This window comes from Echinops telfairi, unplaced genomic scaffold, assembly GCF_000313985.2.
Source record: "Echinops telfairi isolate 266 unplaced genomic scaffold, ASM31398v2 ScPeMD7_4;HRSCAF=17, whole genome shotgun sequence".
In the NCBI taxonomy this organism is placed as follows: Eukaryota; Metazoa; Chordata; class Mammalia; order Afrosoricida; family Tenrecidae; genus Echinops; species Echinops telfairi.
Window position 1 is genome coordinate 17410669 of NW_022103900.1, and position 26684 is coordinate 17437352.

At 38.9% G+C, this 26684-nt stretch overlaps 1 protein-coding gene across 1 annotated transcript in view; it reads left to right on the top strand.

The window, feature by feature from the left end:
• Positions 1–26684, top strand: part of CCDC148 (coiled-coil domain containing 148) — a 314586-nt gene that overhangs the window by 233975 nt on the left and 53927 nt on the right. The window contains exon 12 of the mRNA XM_045298561.1: positions 8472–8590. Coding sequence (XP_045154496.1) covers positions 8472–8590 — 119 coding nt within the window. The remainder of the gene's footprint in view (positions 1–8471; positions 8591–26684) is intronic.

Here is a 26684-nt window from a genome sequence, read left to right on the forward strand (position 1 = left end):
CTGATGACAACCCACAGCTTAGCAGGTCTTATGTCATTAGTGTTCAATGCATCAAATCTGTTCTTGAAATTCAGGTGAGATATACTCAAGATTATATCTTAGTTTTGTGGACTTGTTTTCATTTTATTTAACTTCAACTTGAATTTACATATGATTGTATACTAAGAAAATAATCTAAGAAGCTGGATTACATGAAGAATTCAGCAACAGGATTTGAGGAAGGCATATTAACACTTTGTGATATGCAGATGACATAACCTTACTTGCTGAAAGTGAGGAGGACTTGAAGTGCTTGCTGATGAAGATCAAGGATTACAGCCTTCAGTATGAGTTACAACTCAATGTAATGAAAACAAAAATATGTACAAGTGGACCAATAGGTAATGTCTTGATAAACAAAGAAAAGATTGACGTTGTCATGGATTTTGTCTTGCTTGGATCTACGATTAATACTCATGGAAGCAGCAGTCAAGACTTCAAACAACACATTTCATTGGGTCAATCTGTGCACAAGACTTGGCACAAACTCAATGGAACACTTTAAAATATTGAAAAGCAAGGATATAACCTTGAGGACGAAGGTGAGTCTGACCCAATGCATGGTATTTTCCATTGCCTCATATGCATGAGAAAGGTGGACATTGAATAAGGAAGACCAAAGAAAAATCAATGCACTTGAATTATGGAACTGCTGAAGAATATTGAAAAGTACTATGGACTGCTAAAAGAACAAATAAATCTGTCTTGGAAACAGTACAACCAGAATGCTCCTTGGAGGCAATGACAGTGAGACTTATGTACTTTGGACATGTTATCAGGAGAGACCAGTACCTGGAGAAAGACATCATGCTTGGTAAAGTGGAGGGGCAGTCAAAAAGAGGAAGCCCTGGACAAGATGGATTGCCATAGCGGCCGCAACAGTGGGCTCAAACATGAGAACAGTTGTGAAGATGTTGCAGGACCAGGTGGTGTTTCCTTCTGTTGTACATAATGTTGCTCTAAGTCTAAGGTGATCAGATTTTAACATTGGGAAAGCGGGACAAAAGCGGGACACCATTGATAAAACTCATATCCTGGCGAAATAGCCACATGGCAGCTGAAACCGTATACCCTAGCTTGTTGTGCATTCTTTCCAAAAATCAGGACTTTTTTAAAACGCCGTGGGACGCGGGGAAAAATTGTTAAAAATCGGGACTGTCCTGCCAAAAGCAGGACGTCTGGCCACCTTATCTAACTCTGAACCTACTCAATGACACCAACAACGACAACAACCCAACCCCTGGTGGGAGTCACAGACAATGAATATCAGAGCCCTATTTAAGCAATTTCACTTCACCACAAGTACCACCAATAATCTAAATAAAATAAAAGCAAAAATCTTACAGATAAAGAATGAATACTTTATTATTAAGATGCCTTTTAATTAAAGAAGTTTAGTGTTGATTGAGTGAAAGTTTACAGAGCAGATCATCCTTTTTACATTCAACGTTTCAGATGCCCATTTGTTTCATCTCATTGGTTGCACTCTCTTCAATATAACATCACTCATCCCAATTCCTCCCTGTGCTTTTTGCTTTCATTCCTTCCTACTCTTCTGAAAGTTGTCTTTGGGTGAATTTTGCCCTTTTGATCTCAAATATTAATTATTCTAAGGTGTGCATGCCTGCCTAGGGTTATGGTTCCCTTTACAGACTTGTTTACTGCTTGGCTGAAATGTTTGCCATGGATTGAGTTCATTTCCAATCTTGAAGGGTAATTAAGGGCCATAGCTCAAGGGTCCCATGATTCTCTACCTAAGCTTCCTCTATTTTATGATTTTGAGTTTTGTTCCACTCCATGCAGGACCTTCTAGTGTGATCCCTTTCAGAGGAACTGATAGTGTTAGGGCACCATCTAGTTGTTGAATTTTTTTTCAATATTTGGCCTCAGGGTCGTGGAGACTGATGTTCAGTGGACTAGATGGACTGATTTTTTCTCTGTGTCATCTGTTCGCATCACTCTTCTTTCCTATTGACTGGGAGAGACCCACAGTTGAACTTGACATGACCACACAGGAGTTCGTAAAACTCCAGTCACTACTCACCAAGGCAGGCTATAGAACAATGTCTTTGTGGACTCAGTTATGCCAATGATGCTGGTGCCTCCCGAGACTGCGGTACTAATTCATTTCCTCAAGGTGTTTGGTCATGTCTAAGAAGATTTAAGAATCTACATGATGGCAGTGAGTTTGACTAAAAGTTATACTATACACATGGACATATTTTCAGCATAGATAAATACTTATGTAGATAAATCCTCTGTCAAACCTATATGTATTCATGAGTATAATCCCATTCTCCTTCCCACACCTGTTTAGCTTTTCTGTCTATTCATGTATCTTCTTGGAGATTATTGTTAATGCAGGATTGTGTATATAATAGTATTATCTCTGCTGCCTTTAACTGTTGTACTTCTCTCAATGTTTTCCTGTGTCTTTTTTAAAACTTTCCTTTATTGTATATTGCTTTCCCATTCACCCAAATTATGAGGGAGCTTCAAAAAGTGTGTTGGAAAAATCTCATTACTTTTAATCCCACGAACTTTTTGAAGGCCCCTTGAATGTATCTACTCTTCGGTTAGTAATTTGACCTTCCTTTCCCATCCTAGCTCTGGCAATAATCAATTCAGAAAGCCAAAGTCATTGCCATCATGTAGATTCTAGCTCATAGTGACCCTACAGGACAGAGTGGAACATCCCTACTGTTTTCTGAGGCTGTAAATCTGAGCTATACAATCCGAGGCTGTGATTACAGAAGTTGAAAGCCTAATTTGTTTCACAGAGAGCAGGAGCTAGGTTTGAACTGCTGACTTTGTGGTTAGCAGCCCAACACATAACCCACTACACCACCAAGGCTCTCAGCTATCATCAAAGAATGTTATCTTTGTGTGAAAACCTTTTCTTGACTTTTAAGAATAGTGGTCTTATACAATATTTGTCCTTTTATAACAAATTTCACTCAGCACAATATCCTCCAGTTACATCCATATAATGAGGTGTTTTGCAGATTTATCATTATTCTTCAACATTGTATCATAATCTATTGAGGGTATGCACCATACGTTGTTTACCCATTCTTCTCTTAATACGTATTTAGGTTGTTTCCCTTTCCCCACCTATTATGAGCTAACGTGAATGTGCAAATGCTTATTATCTATTTAAGTCATGGCTCTTATTTCTCTAAGATACAGACCCAGTAGTGGTATTACTGGAACATATAATTTTTCTATTTTCAGCTTTTTAAGGAAACACCGTACCATTTGCCAGGATGGTTATACCATTTGACAGTCTCACTTTTGTGTATTTGGCAAAATATTATGATCTTCTCTGGAATAAATCATCAAAGCCTTTGAAATGATGTAGAGATACCCATTAGTTCAGAGAGTTACTATCACACAGCTAGCTTGAAATTAGAGAACAAACTGTTCTCCTATAAAAATCCTTTCATCCTAACTTTCTGCTTTCTGGTAAACAATAAATTCTTACTTTGTGCTGGATTATAGTAGTTATTGGACTAGGAAGGACAAGAGATATAATTAATTTCATATCTCTAGTTACGAAATATAATTTAATTTTATGTAATAATAGTCCAATATTTTTAAAAAGGAATTACACTTCAATGTATCCTAATCCCATACACACTACAGTTACTAGTGAAGCTTTTAATAAGTAGCAATTTGTTTGGCAGATTACAAAAGTAAGGTATGACATAAAAAATGACTTTAAACTCTCTGAAAGATATCATAGCATTATTTGGACTCATAAATCTATATAGAGAATAGTTTGTTCCATATATTTACATTTTTTTTTACTGGCTCAACTTTACTAAAATTAGCAAAATATGAGGCTGTGAAAAAGGAGCATCTTGCATCCAGTACATATCAGAGGTTAAAAGAGGAGTTGGGGGAATAAGATGAGTTTGTTTGTTTTTCAGAAAAGCAAGAGAGTTTGTAGAAACCTCATCTGGAAGGTTTCTACAACAGATGTGCTTTAAAACTGACTTTAATCACTTGCACTAAGTTCTATATTCTTTCATCATGGGGACGTCATAAAGATCACTCAAAAAGTCTAAAAAAGCAATGTGTTTCAAATCTGCATCTCAACAAATGTCCCTAAGGGCTACTTAACTAACCTTAGTCTTGTCTTTAATTTGAGGCTTGCAAAGCCGATAATTCTTGATACACACTTCCTGCTCCTATTAATGGATGGAAAGTGAATGGAAAGGCCCTTAGGGAAGTGCTTAGGTCAGCCTTTACCATCCTGCAGATAACGCTGCTGGCCTCCTTCCCATCCTCAACTTTGTTATTCTTGGACCAGAGACCAGAAGAGGCATGCACTCACCTAACAAGGATCAATTACCCCTACTAAGTGTCAGACAACATACACGGCACTAGGCAGACAAAGATAAATAACATCTCATCGATCTGGAAAGTGCTATGACGAGGCAAGGTGAATAGTGCAATAGAAAGTCTACCTAAGTCGGTCTGGAGAAGCGGAAAGGGGAGAAGGCAGTGCTGCAATTGGCGCTTGAAGGATGAGCAAGAGAGATTGACAGGGAAACAGGCAAGGAAAAGCACCCTAGGAATGTAGTGATGCTCAGAAGCGTCTCCAACGATCTAATGCAGAGCTTCATGTGAAAGAATCAAGGAACACAAGACAGGGCAAAAGAGCATAATTCACCTGAGCAAATTCCATGGCTTGTGTAGGGTCTGCACTGTAGACAATTAGCCCTCTAGACTGCTTAATTCCCTGAATTGTTGGTTTCATTTTTTCTTTGTTCCGTTCAATGAAGGTTGATTTCTGTAGACACATGTTTATGAAGAGACTTCAAAAATTTTGTGGACAAATTTCCTTCTCGTTTAATTCCATTCCCCCCCCCCCCTCATTACCTTTGTGAAGCCCTTTGGATTGAGTGTTTTTATTCTTGGCTTCTTGTAAAAGTGTGATCATGTAATAGTTGTCCTTGTTATGATTGATTGATTTCATTCAGTACAGTGTCCTCCAAAATCATCCATGTTGTTTCAAGGACTCATTGTTAATCTTTTTTTATAAAGATCATTTTATTGGGGGCTCTTACAGCTCTTATAACAGTCCATGCATCAATTATATCAAGCATATTTGTCCATATGCTGCCATCATTATTGTCTAAGCATTCACATTCTCTTTGAGCCTTTGGTATCACCATCTTTATTTACCCTGTTTCTATGTATTTTTGAGATTAAGTTTTTATGGAATGTTCCTGGGGATATTCTCCAACTCTTTTGGTTGTACTTTTTCATTTCCAAACAATCATTTAATTATTCTTTATTTGTATACATTTAAAAATTGTGAATTGGGTGAGAATTTTATGCTTCAGACTGATTTTGTATTAACTATTAAAAATTACTTATCAGACCTCCTTACTCAACCCACCTTTTGATTTCTCTTCTCCCTTTCACTCATGTTAACACCTGTAAGTCTTTTAGCCAATTACTTTATCTTCTCTCCATTGCTCCACCCCAGAACTTGGTAAACTCTAATGCCAATTCCTTTTAGTATGAGTCTTTATCAAGTTGTTGTTGTTGTTTTCTTAAAATCGTCTCATATTGGTCCTTTTGTGATTGGACTAATTTCACTCAGCATACAGGAGCCCAGGTGATGTAGTGGTTACGGGCTGGGCTTTGATCCACAAGGTCAGCAGTTTGATACTACCAGCTGCTCCAAGAGAAAAATATGGGGCTGTCTACTCCCATAAAGAGTTACATTTTCAGAAACTCACTGGGGCAGTTCTATCCTGTCCTATGAGGACACTTTGAGTCCTCACCGACTTGATGGCAGTGAATAAGGACATACTCCAGGTTGATTCAGACCATGAGGCTCCTCATGGTTTAGTGTCCCACACATGATGGACATGTGTGTGCATGTCTATTCATGCTATGATTCTTACTTCTTTAGGGTTTATGCCCAGCAGAGGTATTGCTGCTTCATATGGAATTTCTATTCCGAGTTCTTTGAGGTAGCCTCATGTCACTTTCCACAGTGGTTGCACCCGCTCCAGCCTTTGTTGTTTCCTGCTTTGTATTTTTAAAAGTTGGCATTGGTGTAAAGTGGTTTCTCACTATTGCTTTGATTTGCATCTCCCAGAAGGCTTGTGATCATGAGCATTCCCTCATATGTTCTACTTGGAGTGAAAGGTTACATGGCAAATGAATTTGCCCAGTAGTTTATCCACAATTATTCCATGACATTAGTTGTACTCTCTACCAAATGTCAGTGACTTCCTTGTTTCCTACCAGGATTCCCTATTCCCATTCCTCTCGTTCCCCTGTCTTGCCCTATCTTCTCATCAGTGATTTTGGACAAATGTTGCCTGTTCATCACACAGTTGATTGTTCTCAGGAAGATATTCTTCATGCAACTTGTTGTATAGTCCCAACCTTTATTTGGAAGAAAGGAGGCCTTTGGGAGTACAAGTTTCAAGTTAGAAGAGTTTTCAATGAATCCAACAGTAGCTTAGGCTTGTGGCTGAAGAGGTAAGTTAACCCAAAGTTGGCAGGTCAGATGGCAGGCCACTAATGACTCCTGGCATTAACAGGCACTATGGTAGGCCAGTGTCTCAAGGCCAAAGAACTGGAGGTCAGTGAACTAGATGTAGGACCCAAATACAACAAAAAGCAAGCAAGTTTTTCCATAATGTCCTCTTATTTAAGAAGTAGGGCACACCTCTGAGAAAGCCTCACTTTGATTGTATCAGGGCTGTGTCTTGGAGAAAGGGATTGAACTCTACCTTCATCCTACAACTGTTCCCAGCAGCTCCCATCATGGCCTTGATTACATCATGGCAGGTCACATCATGGAGTATTACTAGGTTTCAACTGTCAAACCACTGAGAATCCTGGCCCAGCCAAGTAGACACAAAACCTTATTATCACACCATCTGAGACCAGTGCTGGGAGTAAGCAAATGCTATTGATTTTTGGGAACCTGGAGGGAAAAAAAGCTCTTTAGTTCAATATCCGTTTCTGTTAAATTTAGCTTAAAAATAGCTCCCCCACCCCACACTGATTATGAATTAAATGCATGTTCATCGAACAAAATTAAAGTAAGGCAGAAAAAACATGAAAAATAAATAAAGGTAATTTATAATTACCAGATAGAGATAATGTAACATTTCTATGTCTGATATTAATAGAATGACACTTATCAGCTAGAAATCTGGAACATGCACAGTGTTTATGCTGTCTCCAAGCCCCTTCCTGTCCCTTTCTCTCCATCTTCAGTACTATGACCTTCCTAACTTTGCCTCTGTTCTCTAAATTCACATTTCAGTGATCTTGTGATCATTTTACATTGAGCTCCTCCAGTTCGTCACTAAGCCCTGCACAACTGCTGCTATTCTGAGTGCTGACATTGTACACCCTCTGCGTAAGTGGTAGGTGTGGCTGGGGCCATGGTGCTTGGGATGCTTCTTCTAACAGCCCAAGGGGTCACACATATGTTGATACTGTTTGGACATGTTAGGAAACTACTTCACTTTGCCATATTGGGAGTAAGCCTAACTCATCCTCTACAACAGGCCCTTTGCTAGCAATCATTCCACTAATTTTCACCAGAGGAGTATTCTATTTTTACCATCAAGATCCAGCCTCTTGTCACAGACTCATCATGGCAAGTCTAACTGGTGGAATGGGCCTCTGTAAGATGGACATTCAATTAATTACCACATCACCCCTTTCTGAACTACTGCAAAGATTCTAGCCCCCTGAAAATACCATGCACATGATTTCTTCCCATTTTTGCATTCTGCCTCTTTTGGGGGGAAGGAAAGTAAGACACAACTATAAGGACATTGCTTATAGCACTTGATAAGCTTGACCTTTATTTTACCACATAAGTCATAACTACTATCTACCACAACCTTGCTATTTTTTCCCCTTTTCCTTCTTCCTCCCACTCATCTCCCGCCACTTCCCCAGAAGCATAAAATTTTCAACATCCTGCTGTCCATTAGCATAAATAAACTCGTGCTTTTAGAGTAAAAATAATGTCAATGCTATAATTGTCAAGGGCTGCATTATCATCAGAAGATAAGAATATTCTGGAGAAACAACGGGTAGACTCTGTCCTTTAGAGGCAATCACATACATTTACTGTGGTTCCCTGAAAGTCAATGACTTTATAGATTAAACCTTACAACACAGCACAAGTTACATTTCCACTTCAGAAATTCTTGAGCCAGGCAGTGTCTCAGGATATGTACCTTCATGTTTTGATGTATTTTTCTGTTGTTAATATGTTTTCAGCAGATCTATGAACAAAATAAGAAAAATATGCCATGCCATTTAAATTTAATTTTTTCTCTATGAGCCAATAAATAATGTTATTGTAGTTTGCCTTTGTTTTGTTTTGATATGTTGGTTGTTCATTTAAATTTCATGTAACATTTATATAACAGATAAGAAAATACTGGGCTAAGAAAGAACAGAAGTGGCAAGAAATGGAAATGAGAGACACTCAGCGTCTGGAAGAACTGAAAAAATTAATGGCTGAGCAGTCGGTGAAAGACAGAGAAAGGTAAAGGGAAAATGTTTCCTTGTCTGGCAATGGAGATGATGAACAGAGTCCTCTGTTAGGGTAACAGAATAGAGTCTTGTGCTAAGGTCAGTTATATTAGTGGGGACATTTTCAACAACGCATATGTACTTATATTTATATTCACAATTGGATAAAATCATTTTAAACTCTAATAGTCACACACACACACACACACACACACACACACCTCTTTTCCCATTCTGTTGCTAAGGTAGATTTCTGGTTCAAATCCCCACAGAGGACTTTATAGTACTTGATGGCTAACTGTGTGCAGGAAATGATACTAGCTGCTGCTGTCACATAATGTTTTGACCCAAAGAAACTATTATGCAGATATAAAGGGTCCCCCTTTTATTGGTTATGATTGAGGGTAGGAAACATGATACACACATATGGAAAGCTATAATGCTATTCATTGTAATGTACGAGGGGGCTTCATGGAAGAGTTCATGGAAACTACATTGCAGCAAACTTTTGGAAGGCTCCATGTGTTCAAGGTTGATCCTCTATGTGACAAATCTGTACTGCCTGTAATCACGTTAACTTAAAAGCTGGGAAGGACAGTTGGGGTCAACTACTGCAGTCACTTCATTTTATGAATGAGTACCCTGAGGAATTAAAATTATTTTTTCCAAGGTCAATGTAGCAATCAGAGTCGATCAAGAGACAGAAACAACTCTGTAATTTGGACAGGGAAAGTTAAAGGTTAAACTGTAGCAGGAAATCCCTGTTATTTGAAGAAATATGAAGAAACAAAGAGGACTCTAAATATCCCAAAGTAGAGGGAGAGTTTCGAAGGAAGAAAGAAACTTGGAAGTCGAGCCCTCCTCTCCACGGTCAGAGGAGGTAGGACTGTAGCCCACTGGATGTCAGGGAAGTTCTTGAGTGGCCGAAGCTGACCCATGGTTGCTGAGCAATCAGAAAGCACCTTTTTTAGGTGCTGGTAAGCTTGGGCTGGGAAGCTGTCCATGGGATGGGATGCCTGCAACTCTTTCTAGGCATCTGCCTATGAGAATGATTCCCATTTTGATAGGTTGCTGTCTATGGGGCTGCTGCTGGGTCTCTATGGGTTCAAGTACCACCAGGTGATGTGTAGCATGCTCCACTTTACAGAATAGACAATGAGAGGTAATAAATTGATAATAACTCCTATTGGTTATGTAGCTTCGTGTCCTTCTGAATGATTTTTACAAAAGCTCACCAGAAGAAGCTTCCATTTCAGCCCGTCACAATAGGAGTCCTTTACATAGAGAAAGCCCTTCATGAATTTCCCTAAGTTAGCCATTGCAGTTCAAAAACACTCAGATGTATACATAACTTGGAGGTAGAAGGTAAAATCCTTGTACATATTGAGGGTCACTGTGTCTGTGAAGGTTTCTTTTTCACTTTAGGCATTATTTCAGGTTGCAGTCTGGATCTGGAGTTCCAAATAGATGGCAGACAATTCCTAAAGACTTTCTGGAGAAAATTCAAATGATTTTCTAGGTAGCTCAGGATTTTAGGGCTGGGCAAAATCTATTACTGAGAGTATCAAGAGCATAGCAAAGTCAGATGGCAAGTTTGAGAAATGAAGCAGTCAATGAGAAACCAGAAACACAAACCTGGGCAAAGTACAGGCAATCCCCAGGTTATCAACATCTTATTTATGTACAACCCATAGTTCCCAACCAACACCCTTAAAGCCTATTATAAAAATATTCAAAGTACATGCAATGGATTGTAATATAAAACAGGCACTATATTGCAATATGCATGAATGTATTATTATCACATTAATGGTATTATTATGTTAAAGATGTTTCTGTATACCTTGGAGAATTTCTCTTATGTTTTTGTATGCGTAGAAAGTTGTAATATATAGCAAGAAAGCATTTACTAATTGACATTAGATACAAAGTCTTCCTAACTGTTACTACTAACCAAAAAAATTCAACTTAAAGATAGACTAGTTCCTATTCTGGGGACAGGCTATATTAGTAAATAGCAGAAAGCAGGCCATACCATCAGTCAGAAACAAAGAGTATACAAGAAGACCCCCACCCCCACCCCCACCCCAACACACAGTTACTAAAGAACAAGGCAAAGGCTGTTATCAACATGTTGCCTTTATAGTCTGAAACTATGTACCAGGCAAGCAAAAAAGAGCCACAGAAATCAAAGGGCTAGGATAAGCAGAACAGGTGTGGGGTCCCAGCATGCTAATAGAACTCTTTTAGTAGAATCACCCCCCACTGCCAGGGAACTTCTCTGGTCATTGTGCCAGTTTGGTCTCTACTTCCTGTTCCAATAACTGTCAAGATGAACAGATTCAGAACATCAGTGGAGAAGGGAAAATCAAATCAATCAATACTTCATAACAGGAGAAAATGGGCATAGTATCACAAAGTGACAAGGTCAACCAGGAGACCCAGTATTAATCTTACCTCTTTGAATTGTGTGTGACCCAAGGGAAGCTGTTTATTTAACCTCCACGAGTCTCTGTTTTGTCCTCTTTAAAATGAGGAGCCAAACCTTGATGGGATGAATCAATGGAAATGAAAACTCAGGACAAGAGTATCAGGGGACATCAATTGGAATAACATAGTCCAGAAAGATAATGCTCTGTATCCTACTTCGGTGAGTAATGACCGGAGTTTTAAAAGCATCTAACCGTACATTTAAGATGAAATCTGGATTGTCTATCCATCCAGAGCCAAAAAGAGGGGGAAAACAATCAAAGATGTATGGAAACAATTAGGCCAAATGACTAATGAATCATGTGAACGCCAGGGCCCACACCCCTGAGACCACAACTGACATCTCTGAATATTCCACTATCATGTTCAGCCTTCATTTGGGTTTCAATAATTCCTCTGTTACCTTGCCCTTGATCAAGCCCTACCACGCATCCTATGCCCTCCTTGCCAACAATTTTAGATCACTTGTTGTTTCCTTGTCCCTGGGTTTGTTAACACCCACTTTCTTTCCCCCGCCCCCTCCCTCCAGTGTCCCCCTGGAACCATTGGTCCTGTTGTTTTCTCCTCTGGATTGTTTATCCTGCCTACTTTATCTAGATAGACATGCAGAGAGAATAAAAAGCACAAAAACAAGACGGCAAAAGAAAACAAACAACAACAAAAAAATTATCAACAGAAAAAGAAAAGTCTACAAATAGTTCCGGGATTATTTGTAGACCTTTAGGAGTGTTTTCCGGTTGAGTCTGATGGGGTGCCACACTCTGGCCCCAAGGTCTACTTTTGGTACTCCCTCAGGGACTTCATTGCTTTGCTCCCCTTGATGTTCTGTTGTATGCCCTTAGTGTTTCACCCTGGTGTGGTAGGGTCAAATCAGGCACAATTCCTGCACTGTGCCTCCAGTGTTGTCCCTCCTAGTGCTACGGGTCAGTGAGGGATATTGTGTCTCGTGGTGGAGCCGGCCCTGTGATCCTCTCTGTGCATTGGCTGCTCTGAACAGGAATATCATCCTCGGGGCTTGGTGGGCCAGGATGTGTTGCACTCTCTCCTTCCCTCTTTGTTTGCTCCTGTGTGCTCTGATCAGATGCTCCCCTCTCCCTGAGTTATAGCTTCAGTGCTTTCCTCTGAAGTGAATTCTTCTGGGGGTAGGCAAGGATTGGGGCCGACCCTACAGACCTCTCTATTGGTTCCCTGCTTCATGCCAGTAAGTCGCATTCACATCTTGGCACACCGTGTTGAAGTCTGGTCCCTCTCTCCTTCTCCTGTGGAGATGTAAGCAACACTCTTCCCTTGAGTGGGTTAGTGCCCTGTTCCCTGGCTATCCATGGCTTTTTTATTTTCTTCTTTCTTTTCCCCTCCTTTTTTAGTTGGCTGCCATATGTATCCCTGGATTGGATCTGGTCACTTCCATAGCACCTGGCCCTCACCCCAGGAATGTATGTATACAGTAGCTTTTCCCCTATGGCTCTTTTTGCATTTTTAAGCCTACCTCAGCGGGTTCATGTTGTATTTGTACTTCTTTGCTTGGCTTACTTCGCTCAGCATATTTTCCTCCAGTTCTTCCCATGTGGCAATATGTTTCATGCATTCATCACTGCTTTTTAGGGATACATAAGAGTTCATTGTATGGACGTACCACAGTTTTTTAATCCATTCATCCATTGATGGAAATTTGGGTTGTTTCCAACTCCTTGTGATTGTGAACTGTGCTGCGATGAACATTGGACTACAGATGTCTGGCCATGGTTTGTGTCTTGCCTTTTCTGGGTATATGCCCAGTAGGGGGATTGCTGGGTCATATGGTAGCTCAATTTCTATCTGTTTCAGATATCACCAAATTGATTTCCATAGTGGCTGTACATACCTACAGGTCCACCAGCAGTGGATGAGAGTTCCTATCTCCCCACAGCCCCTCCAACACTTGTTATTTTCTGATTTTTTGAACTGGGCTATCTTTGAAGGTGTTGGGTGGTATCTCATAGTTGTTTTAATTTGCATTTCTCTTATGGCTAATGACCGGGAACATTTTCTCATATGTTTATTGGCCATTCAGAGTTCTGCCCTTGTGAAACATCTATTCAGTTCCTTTTTCCCACCTCCTCAGTGGGCAATTAGTTTTTTTTCTTTTAGTAAGCTAGCAGAATACTATAGATTTTAGTAATAAGGCCTTTGCCTGATATGTCATTGCTAAAGATGTTTTCCTAGTCCATGGAAAAACATCTTATTACTCCCTTGGTGAGTTCTTTTGATGTACACAGGTGTTTTATCTTCAGTATATCCCACTTGTCAATTTGTGCCTCATCTGTATTTGTGCCCTTCCCTATTTCCAGTAGCCTATGTATTCCTTGTGCCAAAGTTCTCAGGTTTGTCCCAGTTCCTTCATTGATGGCCCTAATTGTTTGGGGTTTTACCTCAAGGTCTGTGATCCACCTTGCGTTTATTCTTGTGCATGGAGTGAGGTAAGGGTCTTGTTTCATTTTTCTGCAGGTAGATATCCATTTTTTCCAGCACCACTTTTTGAAGAGGGCATCTGCTTCCCACTTGATATTTTTGGGGGCCCTTATCAAAGATCAGTTGTCTACGTGCTGATGATTTTATTTCTGGGTTTTCAGTTCTTTTCCATTGGTCTGAGTCTCTGTCATTATACCAGTACCACACTGTTTTGACCTCTGTGGCTGTATAATAGGTGCTAAAGTCAGGTAAAGCAAGCCCTCCCACTGTGTCCTTCTTCTTGAGTTCTTTGCTGTTTCTGGGCTTCTTCCCTCTTCATATGAAGTTAAAAATCAGTTTTCCCAATTCTTTGAAGAAAGATGAGTTGTATCGGGATAGCATTAAACTCATACAGTGCTTTGGGCAGAACTGACATCTTTACTATATTGAGTCTTCCAATCCATAATATTCTTCCATTTGTTGAGGTCACTCTTGGTTTCTTGTAATAGTGTTCTGTAGTTTTCCTTATACAAATCATTTGGTTTTTTGGTTTTTTTTTCAGTCAGGTATATCCCTAGATATTTCTATTTGTATTTGGCTCTTGTGAAGGGTACCACCGTTTTGATTCCCTCTTCTGTGGTCTTGTCTGATATGTATAGCAGTTGGATATATTTCTGTTTGTTGATCTAATATCCTGCCACTCGGCCATACTCCTCTATTGCTTCCAATACTCTCCTTGTGGAGCTATTGGGATTTTCCATATATAAAATCATATCATCTGTGAATAACAATAGCTTCTCCTCTTCCTTCCCTTGATGTCTTCTCTTTGCCTTATGTTGTTAGCTAGGACTTCTAGTACGATGTTAAATAAGAGCGGGGACAAAGGGGCATCCTTGTATGGTCCCCTTTTTCTTTCTTTCTTTTTCATAGTTTTCTTGATATAGTATAGTATTGACATATCATACACTTCCATAGTTAAGTCACTTTTAAAAAGAGTTGTATATACATCATCACAATCCGATCTAGTACTCCCTACCACCTCCTGCATTCATTGTTTGTTCCCCCACTCCCCTCACTCCCCCCCATCCCCTACAAACCCTTGCATCAATTATTGTCTCTATTCATCCATTTCTTCTGTATTTCATAAACTAGGAAATCTAAGATAAACAATAAAAAACAAAATGAGACAGAAAATAGAAAGTAATAATGATAATATAAAGATCAAAATTTTTAAAGATAAAAATGAAAAACCGCGAACAAGATCTTTCAAAAGCCCAGAGAAGAAATTTCTGTTGTGGAACAACAAGATATATTTAAACTTATAGCAAATTTAGGTTGGGTAAAAGGGAGGTCAACTGGCCAGCTATCATAGTATACCATAATTTGATCAACTTTACAATAATCTGTCTGATAATAAAGTTGTTCCAGTCCTTCACCTGTGGCCAGAGGGGATTTGCCAGAGGCTTAATAAGACTACTCTGCAGATGGATTTTGGGTTCCCACTGTTTTCTATATCTGTAGCCTTCTACAAATTGTGTACTCACAATTTAAGCTCTGATACTTTCCCCTTCATCATATTTGGATTTTATTATCATCATCTTTGGATCACACAGGCTGGGGTGCTTCTTCTGTGTGGACTTAGTTGATGCCTAACTTAGATGGCTGCTTGTTTGAATACAAGCCTTTGAGACCTCAGACACTATTCCAATTGATAGCCGGGCACCATCTGCTTTGTTCACCACACTTTGCTGTAGCATCCTTTTTTTTTTCAGTGGGATTATTTTCATCTTTTCTCCATTGAGTACCATATTGACTGTTAGTTTTTCATATATAGCTTGTATTATATTGAGAAATTTTTCTCCCATTCCTATCTTCTTGAGTGTCTTAAACATAAATTGATGTTGGATGTTGTTGAATGCCTTTTTGCATCTATCGATATTGTCATGTGGTTCTTATAATTTTTCATGTCAATGTGGCAAATGATACTAATGGTCTTTTGCATATTGAACCATCCTTGCATCCCTCGTATGAATCCTACTTGGTGATGGTGAATTATTCATTTTAAATACTTTTGTATTCTATTGGCCAGTGTTTTGTTAAGGATTTTTGTATCAGTGTTCATTAGGGATATTGGTCTGTAGTTCTCGATTCTTGTGGGATCCTAGCCTGGTTTAGGTATCAGAGTTATGCTAGCTTCATAGAAAGAGTTCAGTAGTTTGCCATCTTTTTCTATGTCATGGAAGAATTTGTGGAGGATTGGTGTCAGTTCTTCCCTGAATGCTTGGTAGAATTCTCCTGTGAAGCCTTCTAGTCTGGGGGATTTTTTTTTTTTTTTGATAATTTTTTTATAACCTTGTCTATTTCTTCTATTACTATGGGTCTGTTGGGATTCTTGATGGCCATCAGGGATAGTCTAGGGAGAGATTGTTTTCCCAAGATTTGTCCATGTCTTCCAAGTTGTTGAATTCATTGAAGTACAGGCCTCCATAGTACTGTGTAATTATGTTTTGATTTCATTGGGGTCCATTGTAATGTCCCCTGTTTCATCCCTTGTCCTTGCTATTGAAGTGTTTTCCTTCCTTTCTTTGTTTAGGTTTTCCAGCCATCTGTCGATTCGGTTAACCCTTTCAAAGAACCAACTTTTATTACTTTTTTCCATAGTTTCTCTCCCATGAATCTCAGACTCAATTTTAATTATTTTTTTTCTTTTGCTATTAGTAGAAGATTTTTGTGTCAGCATATCAATAAATCTCTCTTCCTTTTTCATGGGTGCATGTATTGCTGTCAAACTTTTTCTGATAGCTGCCTTTGCTGTATCCCAAAGATTTTGGTACATTGTATTCTTATTCTCATTGGTTTCTGGAAACTTCCTAATGTCATCTCTGATTTTGACCAGTATCCACTCATTTTGCAATAGAGAGTTATTCATCCTCAAATTGTTTGCCCTTGTTTTCTTAGTTGTCCTTTTGTTGATTTACAGACTATGGCATAGAGGACGGAGAGAGAACTCTGTATGATCTCTATGTGCTTGAATTTACCCGAATTTGACTTATATCCAAACATGCGGTCTATCTTCATGTATGTGCCATGTGGGCTTGAAAAGAATATGAAATAATTTGGATTAGGGTGGCATGCTCTGAAAATAGATCTGTCAGGTCAAGTTGTCTAATCATAGTATTTTGATCTGTAGCCTCCTTGTTAAGCTTCTTTCCCTGTGATCTATCTTTCTCAGAGAGTGGTGTATAAAACTCACCTATTATAATTGTTGATCCTATAATTTCTTTTTTCATCTTTTGGAGTGTTTAACAAATTTCATGGACTTCTCATTAGGCGTTTATGTATTTATTATGCTTACTGGTTCTTGTTCTACTATTCCCTGGGGGATTATATAGTGCCCCTCCTTATCTCTTGTTATGGCTTGCACCTTGAGATCAATTTTGTCCGATATTAGGATTGCAACCTACATGTTTTTGAATTGCCATTTGCTTGGTATATTTTTCTCCAGCCTTTGATTCTCAGCCTATTTTTGTCTGTAATCTTGAGATGTGTCTCCTATAGGCAGCAGATTGAAAGGTTGTGTTTTTTAAGCCAGTCTGCTAACCTCTGCCTTTTAATGTCTCAGTTCTGTCCACTGATATTCAGGGTCCATCTGTGGACTCTGTGATGTCATCTTGTACCTTTTGTGTTGGGTGTTTTCCTACCTCCATTTCTTATCAGTGTGTTGTGTGTGTGTGTGTGTCATTCATTCTTGCCTTTTTTACACCCTTGATGAAATGCTATCTTGGATGCTGTTTTCTCTTTGTTGCCCTCTGGGTGGGGTTGTTCTAAGCAGCAGTATCTTATTTGTGCTTGGTGAGTGCTGTTCTTCTGCCCATACTGGGTCAGTAAGGATCTTTTGTAGGGCTGGATTTCTTTTAACGTATCCTTTGAGTTTTCCTTGTCTCGGAAGACTCTTACTTCTCCATGTATCTTGATAGATAATTTGACTGGATAGATTATTCTTGGATTTGTGTTATTTTCCTTCAATTTTTGGAATATGTGACTCCACTCTCTCCTCTTCTTCCTAGTGTCCGATGATAGGTCTGAGTATATTCTTATTTGGGAACCTTTATAGGTGACTGCTTGTTTTTTCCCTAGCTGCTCTTAAGATTTTCTCCTTTTCTTCAAATTTGGATAGTTTAACTATTATATGCATTGGTGACTTCTTCTTGGGATTCAGTGTAGCTGGTGTTCTTTTGGCCTCCTGAATGGTTGCCTGGCTTTCATTCATTAAGCTGGGGAAGTTTTCCTCTAAGAATTTCCTCACTCTTTTTGCCATTGACTTCTACATTGTGTCTTGTTCAGATAGTCCAATTATTTTAATGTTGTTCCTCTTCATAGCATCAGACATGGCCTTCAAGTTTTCTTCAGCTTCTGTGATTATCTTATTTGACTGCCTTTCCCATTTGCTGAAGTCTCCCTGGTTATCCTCTCGATCACTGGGGCAATTCTCTGCCTCCTCAAGTCTGTTGACAAAGTCTGTGAATTTGCTACTGGTTTTTGTTATCTCGTCCATAGGTCTTGTATTTCCCTCTGGTGTGTGGCCTTTATCTCCTTTATCATTTCATCCTTTTTCTGTTTTGTTTCCCTTGTATCATGTGTGACTCTAAGCAGTATTCTGGATATCTGTTTCTGTGGCAGATCAATGTCTGCTTCTTCTATGCATGTCGTTAGATCCAGGGTTTCTTCCAACATTGCCTTTTGTTTCTCCTAGTTTTTTTTGGTTAAGGTCATTGGGGCTGATTGCTGTTTGTGTTGTATTGTTTTAGAGGAGCCCAGCGCCATTTTCCAGAGAGTTAAAGAGCACTGGGCCCTCTCTTTGGGAGACTTGTAAGAATGCATCTTCAAACTATCTGTAGCTAATTGCACTGTGGGGTCGCGCTACCTATTTTTCCTCCTGTGGTTTCTCTCTTTCCCTAGACAAACAGTATTCTGTTATTTGGATGGAAAGTTGGATGGTTCTCTTAGGGGATGCTGGTTGGGTGGTTGTAGGCCTGTGAGGATGGCACTGCACTGGATGATCTTATAGCTAGCCATGGTGGTGTGGCCCACAGTAGCTTGGGCCACCTTAGAGGGTGTTTGGGAGTGCCTGCTGTAACGGGAGTGCCAGAGAGGGCAGTTGTGTGTGCTCAATTTGGTGTAGAGCACTGCAGATGGTGGGTGTAATTTCCCTAGTTGGCTAGATCACCACATAGGCAAGGAGAGATTCCTGCAGTGGTATGGAGCACTGGAGTGGGTTGGCAGAACTGCCTTAGGCTGTGTGAAGCATTACAACTGATGGGAGGAAGTTTCCTCATCCACATGGGACCACAGAGGGTGGACAGGAGCTCCCCCAATCACGTGGAGCACTGTGAAAGGCAGGCAGATGTTCTTCTAACCAAATGGAGCACCCCAAAAGTCTGGTGGGAGTTCCCTCAGTTGCTTAAAGGGCCTTGGAGGGTAGGTGGGAGTTCCCTTGTGGCAGAAAGTGGGTGTAATTTCCCCTGCCATGTGTTACACTGCATATGCGGGAGCTCCTCCAGGTGGGTGCAGGGCTGGTGTAATTTCCCTAGGCAAAGGGGAGTGGCTTGGAGGCTGGCAGTGAGAGGAAAGAGAAGAGGGGAAAAAAAAACCAAAACCAGCCCTGAGCAACTGAGACTGGGGGTGGGGTGGGGGTGGGGGAGAGAAGAGAGAGAAACAAAGGTAAAGATATAGCTGAGCCCCAATCACCTGCCCATGGGCTGGAGGCATTTAAACCCTGCCCAGAGAAAAAGCAAACTGTGGCTGTGTTGAAGTAAAGCCTTTGGCCGGGCCAAAGGAGCCCAGCTCTGGCTGAGACTGTGATGGGGCTTAGCCAGCCTCCTCAGTGGTAAGGCAAAAGCCTACATGTCCTCAAAACCTAGTAGATCTGTGTCTACTTATCTTTATGATGCTCCTCCTGTGCCCTGGCAGAGTGGAATTTCCCTTTCAGTTGCTTTCCTGCGCAGTTTCTCTGATATGTGTTACTCAGTCACCAACTTGCCGGAAGTCTCCCACCTTCCTCACTTCTAAGGAGCATGCCAACAGTACTTCTTCCAAGACAGATTCATCACCAATGCCATTATTCAAAGGCATCAATTCTGCTTTGGGCTTCATTGTCAGCACTCTTCATTATCCAACTTTCACATGCATATGAGGTAATTGAAAATAACATGGCTTGGGTTACCGGTGCCTTAGTATTCAAAGTGACACTTTTTCTTTTTAGCACTTTGAGGAGGTGTGCAGCAGATTTGCCCAATACAATCTTATTTGATCTCTTGACAGTTGTTTCCATGGGCATCAATTTTGAATTTGAGGAAAATAAATATTTTCGAACAGTTTTGTTGGTACCACATAGCATACAATTCAATAGTTCAGTCTTCAAGATGAGTTTTATAATCTTTACCACAATTTTATAACATTTTCTTCTTCTGTATTCTCATTCTTATTTGTGTATTTTTTCAATTTTGACAAAAATATACACAATAAAATATTCTCCAATTAAACTACTTTTAAATGTATAATTCAGTGCCATTGACTATACTCTTCGTATTGCACAACTATTATTGATATACCTCTTCAAATTGTTCCAACACCATTAAAATAAACTCAATGCCCCAGAAGCAAAAACTCTTCCTCTTTCACCAATGGTAACCATAAGTCAAGTTTGGTTTCTTTCTTTATTTCTTCTTCTTTTGTTCAGTACTTATCTTTATAGTATTCACATATCATACACTTTCATGGTTGAATCACCTTTAAAAAGAGTTGTGTATACATCATTACAATAACTTCCAATGCTCCCCATCCCACATTCATTGATTGCTCCCCCATTTCCCTTACCTCCTCCTTCCCCTCTTCCCACTCCCCCCTGCCAGATAAACCACTATATCCATTATTGTCTCTGTGCATCCACTCTTTTTGTGTTTCATAAATTGGGAAACCTAACATAAGCAATAAAAAACAAAAACAAAATGAAATAGATGAAAACAATAATAATACTATAAAGCTAAAAGTAAAGAGTAAGAAAGAAAAGACCATCAACAATATTTAAAAAGCCAGGGAAGAGATTTCTGTCATGGAAATATTGAAAAATATTTGAGCCTAGAGCAAATTTAGATATAGAGAGAGTTCAAGTGGCTAAGTATTATAATATGCCATGGTTTGATCCACCATCATGCAGTTTACAATAATCTCTCTCTGACAGGAGAGCTGTTTGAATCCCTCACTTGTGACTAGAGGGAATCTGCCAGGGGCTTATTCTGACTAATGCAGATGGATTTGAGATTCCTACCATCCTACCATTGCCTTCTACAAATTGGGTGTTCACAATTTAAGATCTGATCCTTTTCCCTTTATCATATTTGGATTTTGTTATTGTCATCTTTAGATCACACAGACTGGTGCGCTTCTTCCATGTGGACTTAGAGGACACCTCACTTAGATGGCTGTTTGTTTGAATACAAGCATTTAAGCCCCTAGACATGATTGCAGTTGATAGCCAGGCACCATATGTTTTCTTTACCACCCTTTGCAATAGCACCATTATCTTAAGTGATCTCTTCATGAAGCTGAGTATCAAGCAGGGACATATAATAAACATTAACTGTTCTAGGATTGGGGCTAGAATTACATGGGAGCCCAGAATCCATTTGCTTGTCCTCAGGTTATGAAAATTAGTTTTTTGACTATATCAGCATTTTCTCCATCTCTCATGATGTTGCTTATTAGTCTAGTTGTGAGAACTTTTTTATGTTGAGGTGTAATCCATATCGAAGTCTGTTGTCCCTTAACTTTATCTACAAATGCTTCAAGTCCTCTTCACTTTCAACAAACAAGCTTGTGTAATCTACATATCACAGGTTGTTAATGAGTCTTACTCAAGCCCTGATGCTTCATTTTTCTTCATAACCAATCGTATTAGACTGTTTGCCAACCACACGGTTTAAATAACTATTGTGAAGGATTCAACCCAGACACGCCTTTCCTGATTTTTAATCATTCAGTGTCCACTTTTCTTTTTGAACACCTGCCTCTTGGTCTATGTACAGGTTACACATGAGCACAATTGAGTGTTATGGAATTCTTTCTCTTTTCAATGTTATCTTTAGTTAATTATGATGCACAGAGTCACACACAGGTAAGCATCTTTGTGGTATTCTCTGTTTTCAGCTGAAACCCATTTGATATCCAACATTCCATGACGTCTTCTGAATCCAGCTTGAATTTCTGGAAGTTTTTGGTTGATGTATTCTGCAGACATTTTAAACTTATCTTTAGCAAAATTTTACTTGTGTGTGATATTAATGGTATTGTTTGATAATTTACACATTTTTCTGGATCACCTTTCTTTGGGATGGACACAAATGGGCATCTCTTCCAGTTGGTTGGTCAGGTAGCTATGGTCAAATTCTTTTAGTCACCCTTCAATCCTTTTTATTTAAAACAGGTTTTTTTGGTACATCATCCACATGTCATACAATTCAATAGTTTAATCGTGTCAAGAAGTGTTGTACAATCAATTTAAAAATGTTTTCTTCTTCCTTGTACTCATTGCCCTTAATCCTTTAAGTAACCCCTAGGACTCAACTTTCAGCCAAATAATAGTCCTGAAAGGTGAACAATAAAGGCAGGGAGGTATGTATTCTCTAGAGCAAGCAATCATGGAAATCAAAGGACAGCATTTGCCCAGGGATACATTTCAGAAGACAAGAAGAGAAAGGAAAGAAAGACAAATGGAAATGGTAAACACTTGGAGGAAAGCAGGGAGGAGAGCTGTTATAGTGTAGGAATTGCAATCAATGTGATTAATCAAATTGTCTCTGAGTTTGCTGAATAGAAATTCAATTATTCTATTATCTTTCTCTCAATTGTGATAAAAAAAGTTCTTTAAAGAGTTTTAAAAATGGACGGTTGAAACAGTAACTTCTAAGGGCTTAGAGATTCTATCAGAGTTATGGGTGTATGATCTCTTATGTGAAACACTGTATATTCAGATAGCAATGGATCCAGTGCACACTTGCCCATGACAAATCTGTGAGGATGGTGTTTGCACATTGGGATATCATGAGAAATTATGCCTGGCAAATTTTCTGTGATGTAGATAGAAGCATAGTCTTCATTCTGTACTTTAACGAGATGGAGTTGGACATGTCATCATTGCTAGTAGCTTTTGCTTTTTGTGACAAAAGTCAGAGGATCAGCTCTTTTGTAACAATCCTGCAAAATGTGTGTGACTGTTCATAGCATGTTCCTGTGCAACTGAAATAAAATTCACAAAACTCATGTGTGATATCTTAACATTTCTTCCCATATCACAATAAGAAGGCCTGGAAGGGTTTCCAAATCTTAAAAATATGCACCCACAGAGTTTTAAAAACTTCCGTTGTTTAGTTCCTTGTTCTATTTTGTCAAAAGTCTAGAATTAGGTTTCTTAAAAACAATATTCATAAATAATGATGTACATTAAAATTAAGTAGAAGAAGCTACAATTTTTGTAAGTCAGTGGACAAGTTAGAAAAAGGCTCTCCTTCTCAATGTGCAATGCTGCAAAACCTGAGCAGGCACTGGACTAACTGGACGTCATCTCTCCACTGATACTTCTGATTAGACATTACTTTTGCAAAGTGCAAAATTTCAAAATGATGGATGGTGTCCCTACCATTAGAATTACATAATTGTTTAAAAGTACCACATATTATTCCTGTTTCTTCAAAAATTTATCTCTGTGACCATCTGGAATTTACTTTCTTGGATGAATGGGATGAGTTAAGTGACTGACTTACTTTCTTTTTTTTTCTTTGGATAAGTTGATAAGCAACTCTCTCAACACGAACTATTGAATGATTCATCTTTGCCTACTTATTTGAAATGACACCTTTATCATATATTTTGCATCCTAAGTATATTTTTGGTCCATCCATATGGAATTATGATTAGGTTAAATAAAAACTGCTCCATTTTTACATCAGTACTGTGATATTTTAATTATTCTATTTTGCTTGTCTGATAGGACAAGTCGTATTGTTCTTTTCAAAAACAACTTGTTTATTCTTTTGTCAAATATCTATTGATTCATTTGCATTTGATCATTGTTTAGGAGAGCTGACAAATAGAGTAAGTCAAAGGGTATTGTGACAAAATCATAGAATCCTTTATTCGGCACAAGTGTTAAAGCATGAAGTTATAGTTTTCCAACAGATCCTCCATCTAGGTTGGTGGTTCTCAACCTGTGGGTTGTGACCCCTTTGAGGGCCAAACGACCCTTTCACAGGGGTCGCCTGATTCATAACAGTAGCAAAATTATAGTTATGAAGTAGCAATGAAAATAATTTTATGGTTGGGGGGTCACCACAACATGAGGAACTGCATTAAAGGGTTGCGGCATTAGGAAGGTTGAGAACCACTGATCTAGATCCATACACTACCTAAGGCAGTGTTTCTATCTCTTGAACCCTTTCTCGAATAATTTGATGCTCTTCCATTTTTTCTCCATCAAAATGGAAGTTTTAGCATACTTGAGGGACTCAAACTGTATTTCTTTTAAGTGTTTTTTGAGTTTGGGGAACAAAAAGAAATTTGAAGAAGTACAGGACAGTAGAGTGGATGGGGTAAGGTTTCCCAGCAAAATTCTTGTATGACAGCACTTGTTACCCTTGAAGAGTGAGCAGGTGTACTGTCATGATAGACAAATTCCTTGGCACAGCTTTTCTGGCTTTTCCTCACCAGTGCAGTGTTCAATTTTCTTAAGACTTCCTCAAAAATAAGTCCTCATGATCACTCTATGTCCTTTAAACAATTCTATCAAGGAAGTCCAAAAATGCCTCTATAGCTTTCTGAGTGGACCTTCCTGCCTTGAACTGAACTGGTCCTGCAGGCTCCCTCAGAAGTCACTAATTAAATTGGATCTTTTTGGAAACATTCCCTATTGAGAGTAAGTCAAGTATATGAATATTACTGAGAGAACCTGTACAGCCACCCACTGATTGCAAACAGATTCTTAACACATTGCGTATAAAATAAACCCATTCGTACATGAATTGGAACCTGTTAACAATACTTTTTGACATATACATGTATCCAAACTTTATATCCAACTTAAAAATATGCTTCTGGAATAGATCTTCAATTCCAATCTTTTCTTGTGTTCTTTAGAAATTTTACAGTTGTTACTAATGAAGCCTTGGGAATTATTTTGGAACAGGTAGAAATTGGTGACAGAGAAACCAATGAAATGTTTTCTTGTGAGAAAATATCCAAAATTTGGAAGTGGCAGTGGGGACTCAGAGTTGGTATAAAAGCAAAGATGTTCATGAAGTAGTTAGACTAGGTAAAATTTGGTGGTGACATTTCACTGAGGATGAAATTTGAAGAAGAAAAAGAAGAAATCATAGCACTAAATATTATATCCTTTCTGCTAGTCTCTTGGGTTTAAACCTTTAGTTATTTTGTTTTTAATTTACTTGATAACAACTAACAACAGCAGCAACATATCAAAAATATTATCGTGTTAATATTCCATCAAGATAGAAGTTATTGATGTGGTATTTTACATTTTTCATACTAAGCCTTTGGATGGAAACAGTGGGCTTCAGTTTCAAGTGTAGCATAACCTTGTTTGGTTAATGGATGCCTTGTTGTACATCAGCAGTACAGGGGGAAGCCTACCCCAATGGAGGTTTGGGTGACTGGTTTGCGGACAGGGTCTCACTATCCTTCCCAGGTTTTCTTTTGTATTACTTGTCGATGGGAATCAGTGTTGTTTCTCATGGGATCAGTTAATAACATAATCAGATCTACTTAGCATTAAGATACAATCTAACACTGGGGTTCTCAACCTGTGGGTCATGACCCCTTTGGGGGTTGAACAACCCTTCCACAGAGGTCGCCTAAAACCATTGGAAAACATATTTCCGATTGTCTTAGGAACTGAGACAGCGCTCCTCTATCTCAACCTTCCCACTGATGTTAGCTTTTTACGCATACTATAGCAAAATGTAGCAATGTAGTTTACTGCTGTTATATTAAGCCTATTACCCATGCTACACCATGCTTCAAGACAAAATTTCATTTATTTGTAATTAGAAATATTTCACAATATATAATTACATAGTTTTTGTGATTAATCACTATGCTTTAATTATGTTCAATTTGCAACAATGAAAATACATCCTGCATATCAGATATTTACATTATGATTCATAACAGTGTCAAGTTACAGTTATGACGTATCAGTGAAATAATTTTATGGTTGAGGGTCACCACAGCATGAGGAACTGTATTAAAAGGTCGCGACATTAGGAAGGTTGAGAACCACTGGTCTAACACATAGGCAATCCCCAAGATATGAGCAAGATCTGTTCCCAAGTGGGTCTGTATTCAAATTTGTAGCAGAAGTGGCTCTTATTTATCTATATTATGTTTATATACAGTTCTTATTGAGTCATGTTTTACTTCTAGAAAAGACTTGAAATCTATTCAGTGATTTAAAAGCTACATGGACGGCAAATGAAGCTTACTGTGGTGGAGGATTGGTTGGGGGCAGGGTTACTTCAATCATAAAGTGAAGGCACATTTACATCATTTACATAATATGAAAAGACAAGTACAAGGTGTCTGTGTATCGATGTTCATAGCCCAGGGACTGCCTGTGTTACCTTTGGTTTGAAGAGCCCCTCTTTAGAGGTTTTCTCTTTTCTTTTCCAGATCCGGCTAGCCCCCAGTCTCCCTGGTATCTGTTTAGTATCTTGGAAATTCTAGATCTTCAATACAGCCCTGTGCAAGCCACCAGAGACAAATATCTTCTGATGCTTTCTCTAGACACCTTTTTACATCCCACTGTGACATGATGCCCTGTTAAATTCAGGTTCCCTCAGGAAACATTTTATGCCAGAGAAGTTGGAAAGTAGCCCCGTGTCTATGGATATCCCCACCTGTGTCTCAGTCAGCGTGGTTTGATCCACAAAAGATTAGAAAGTGATCTTGCCAGCATCTGAACCCTTCCCCCCTCTCTTTTTCATAAAAGTAGAGTGGCTGAAGGGAAATATGATTTTCAAGGGAAATAAGAACTATATGAAGCTAATATTTTCAAAATGTTGTATCTGTAATATCAATACAAACAAAGAAACATGGCTTTGATAATATTTTTTGTCTCTTGA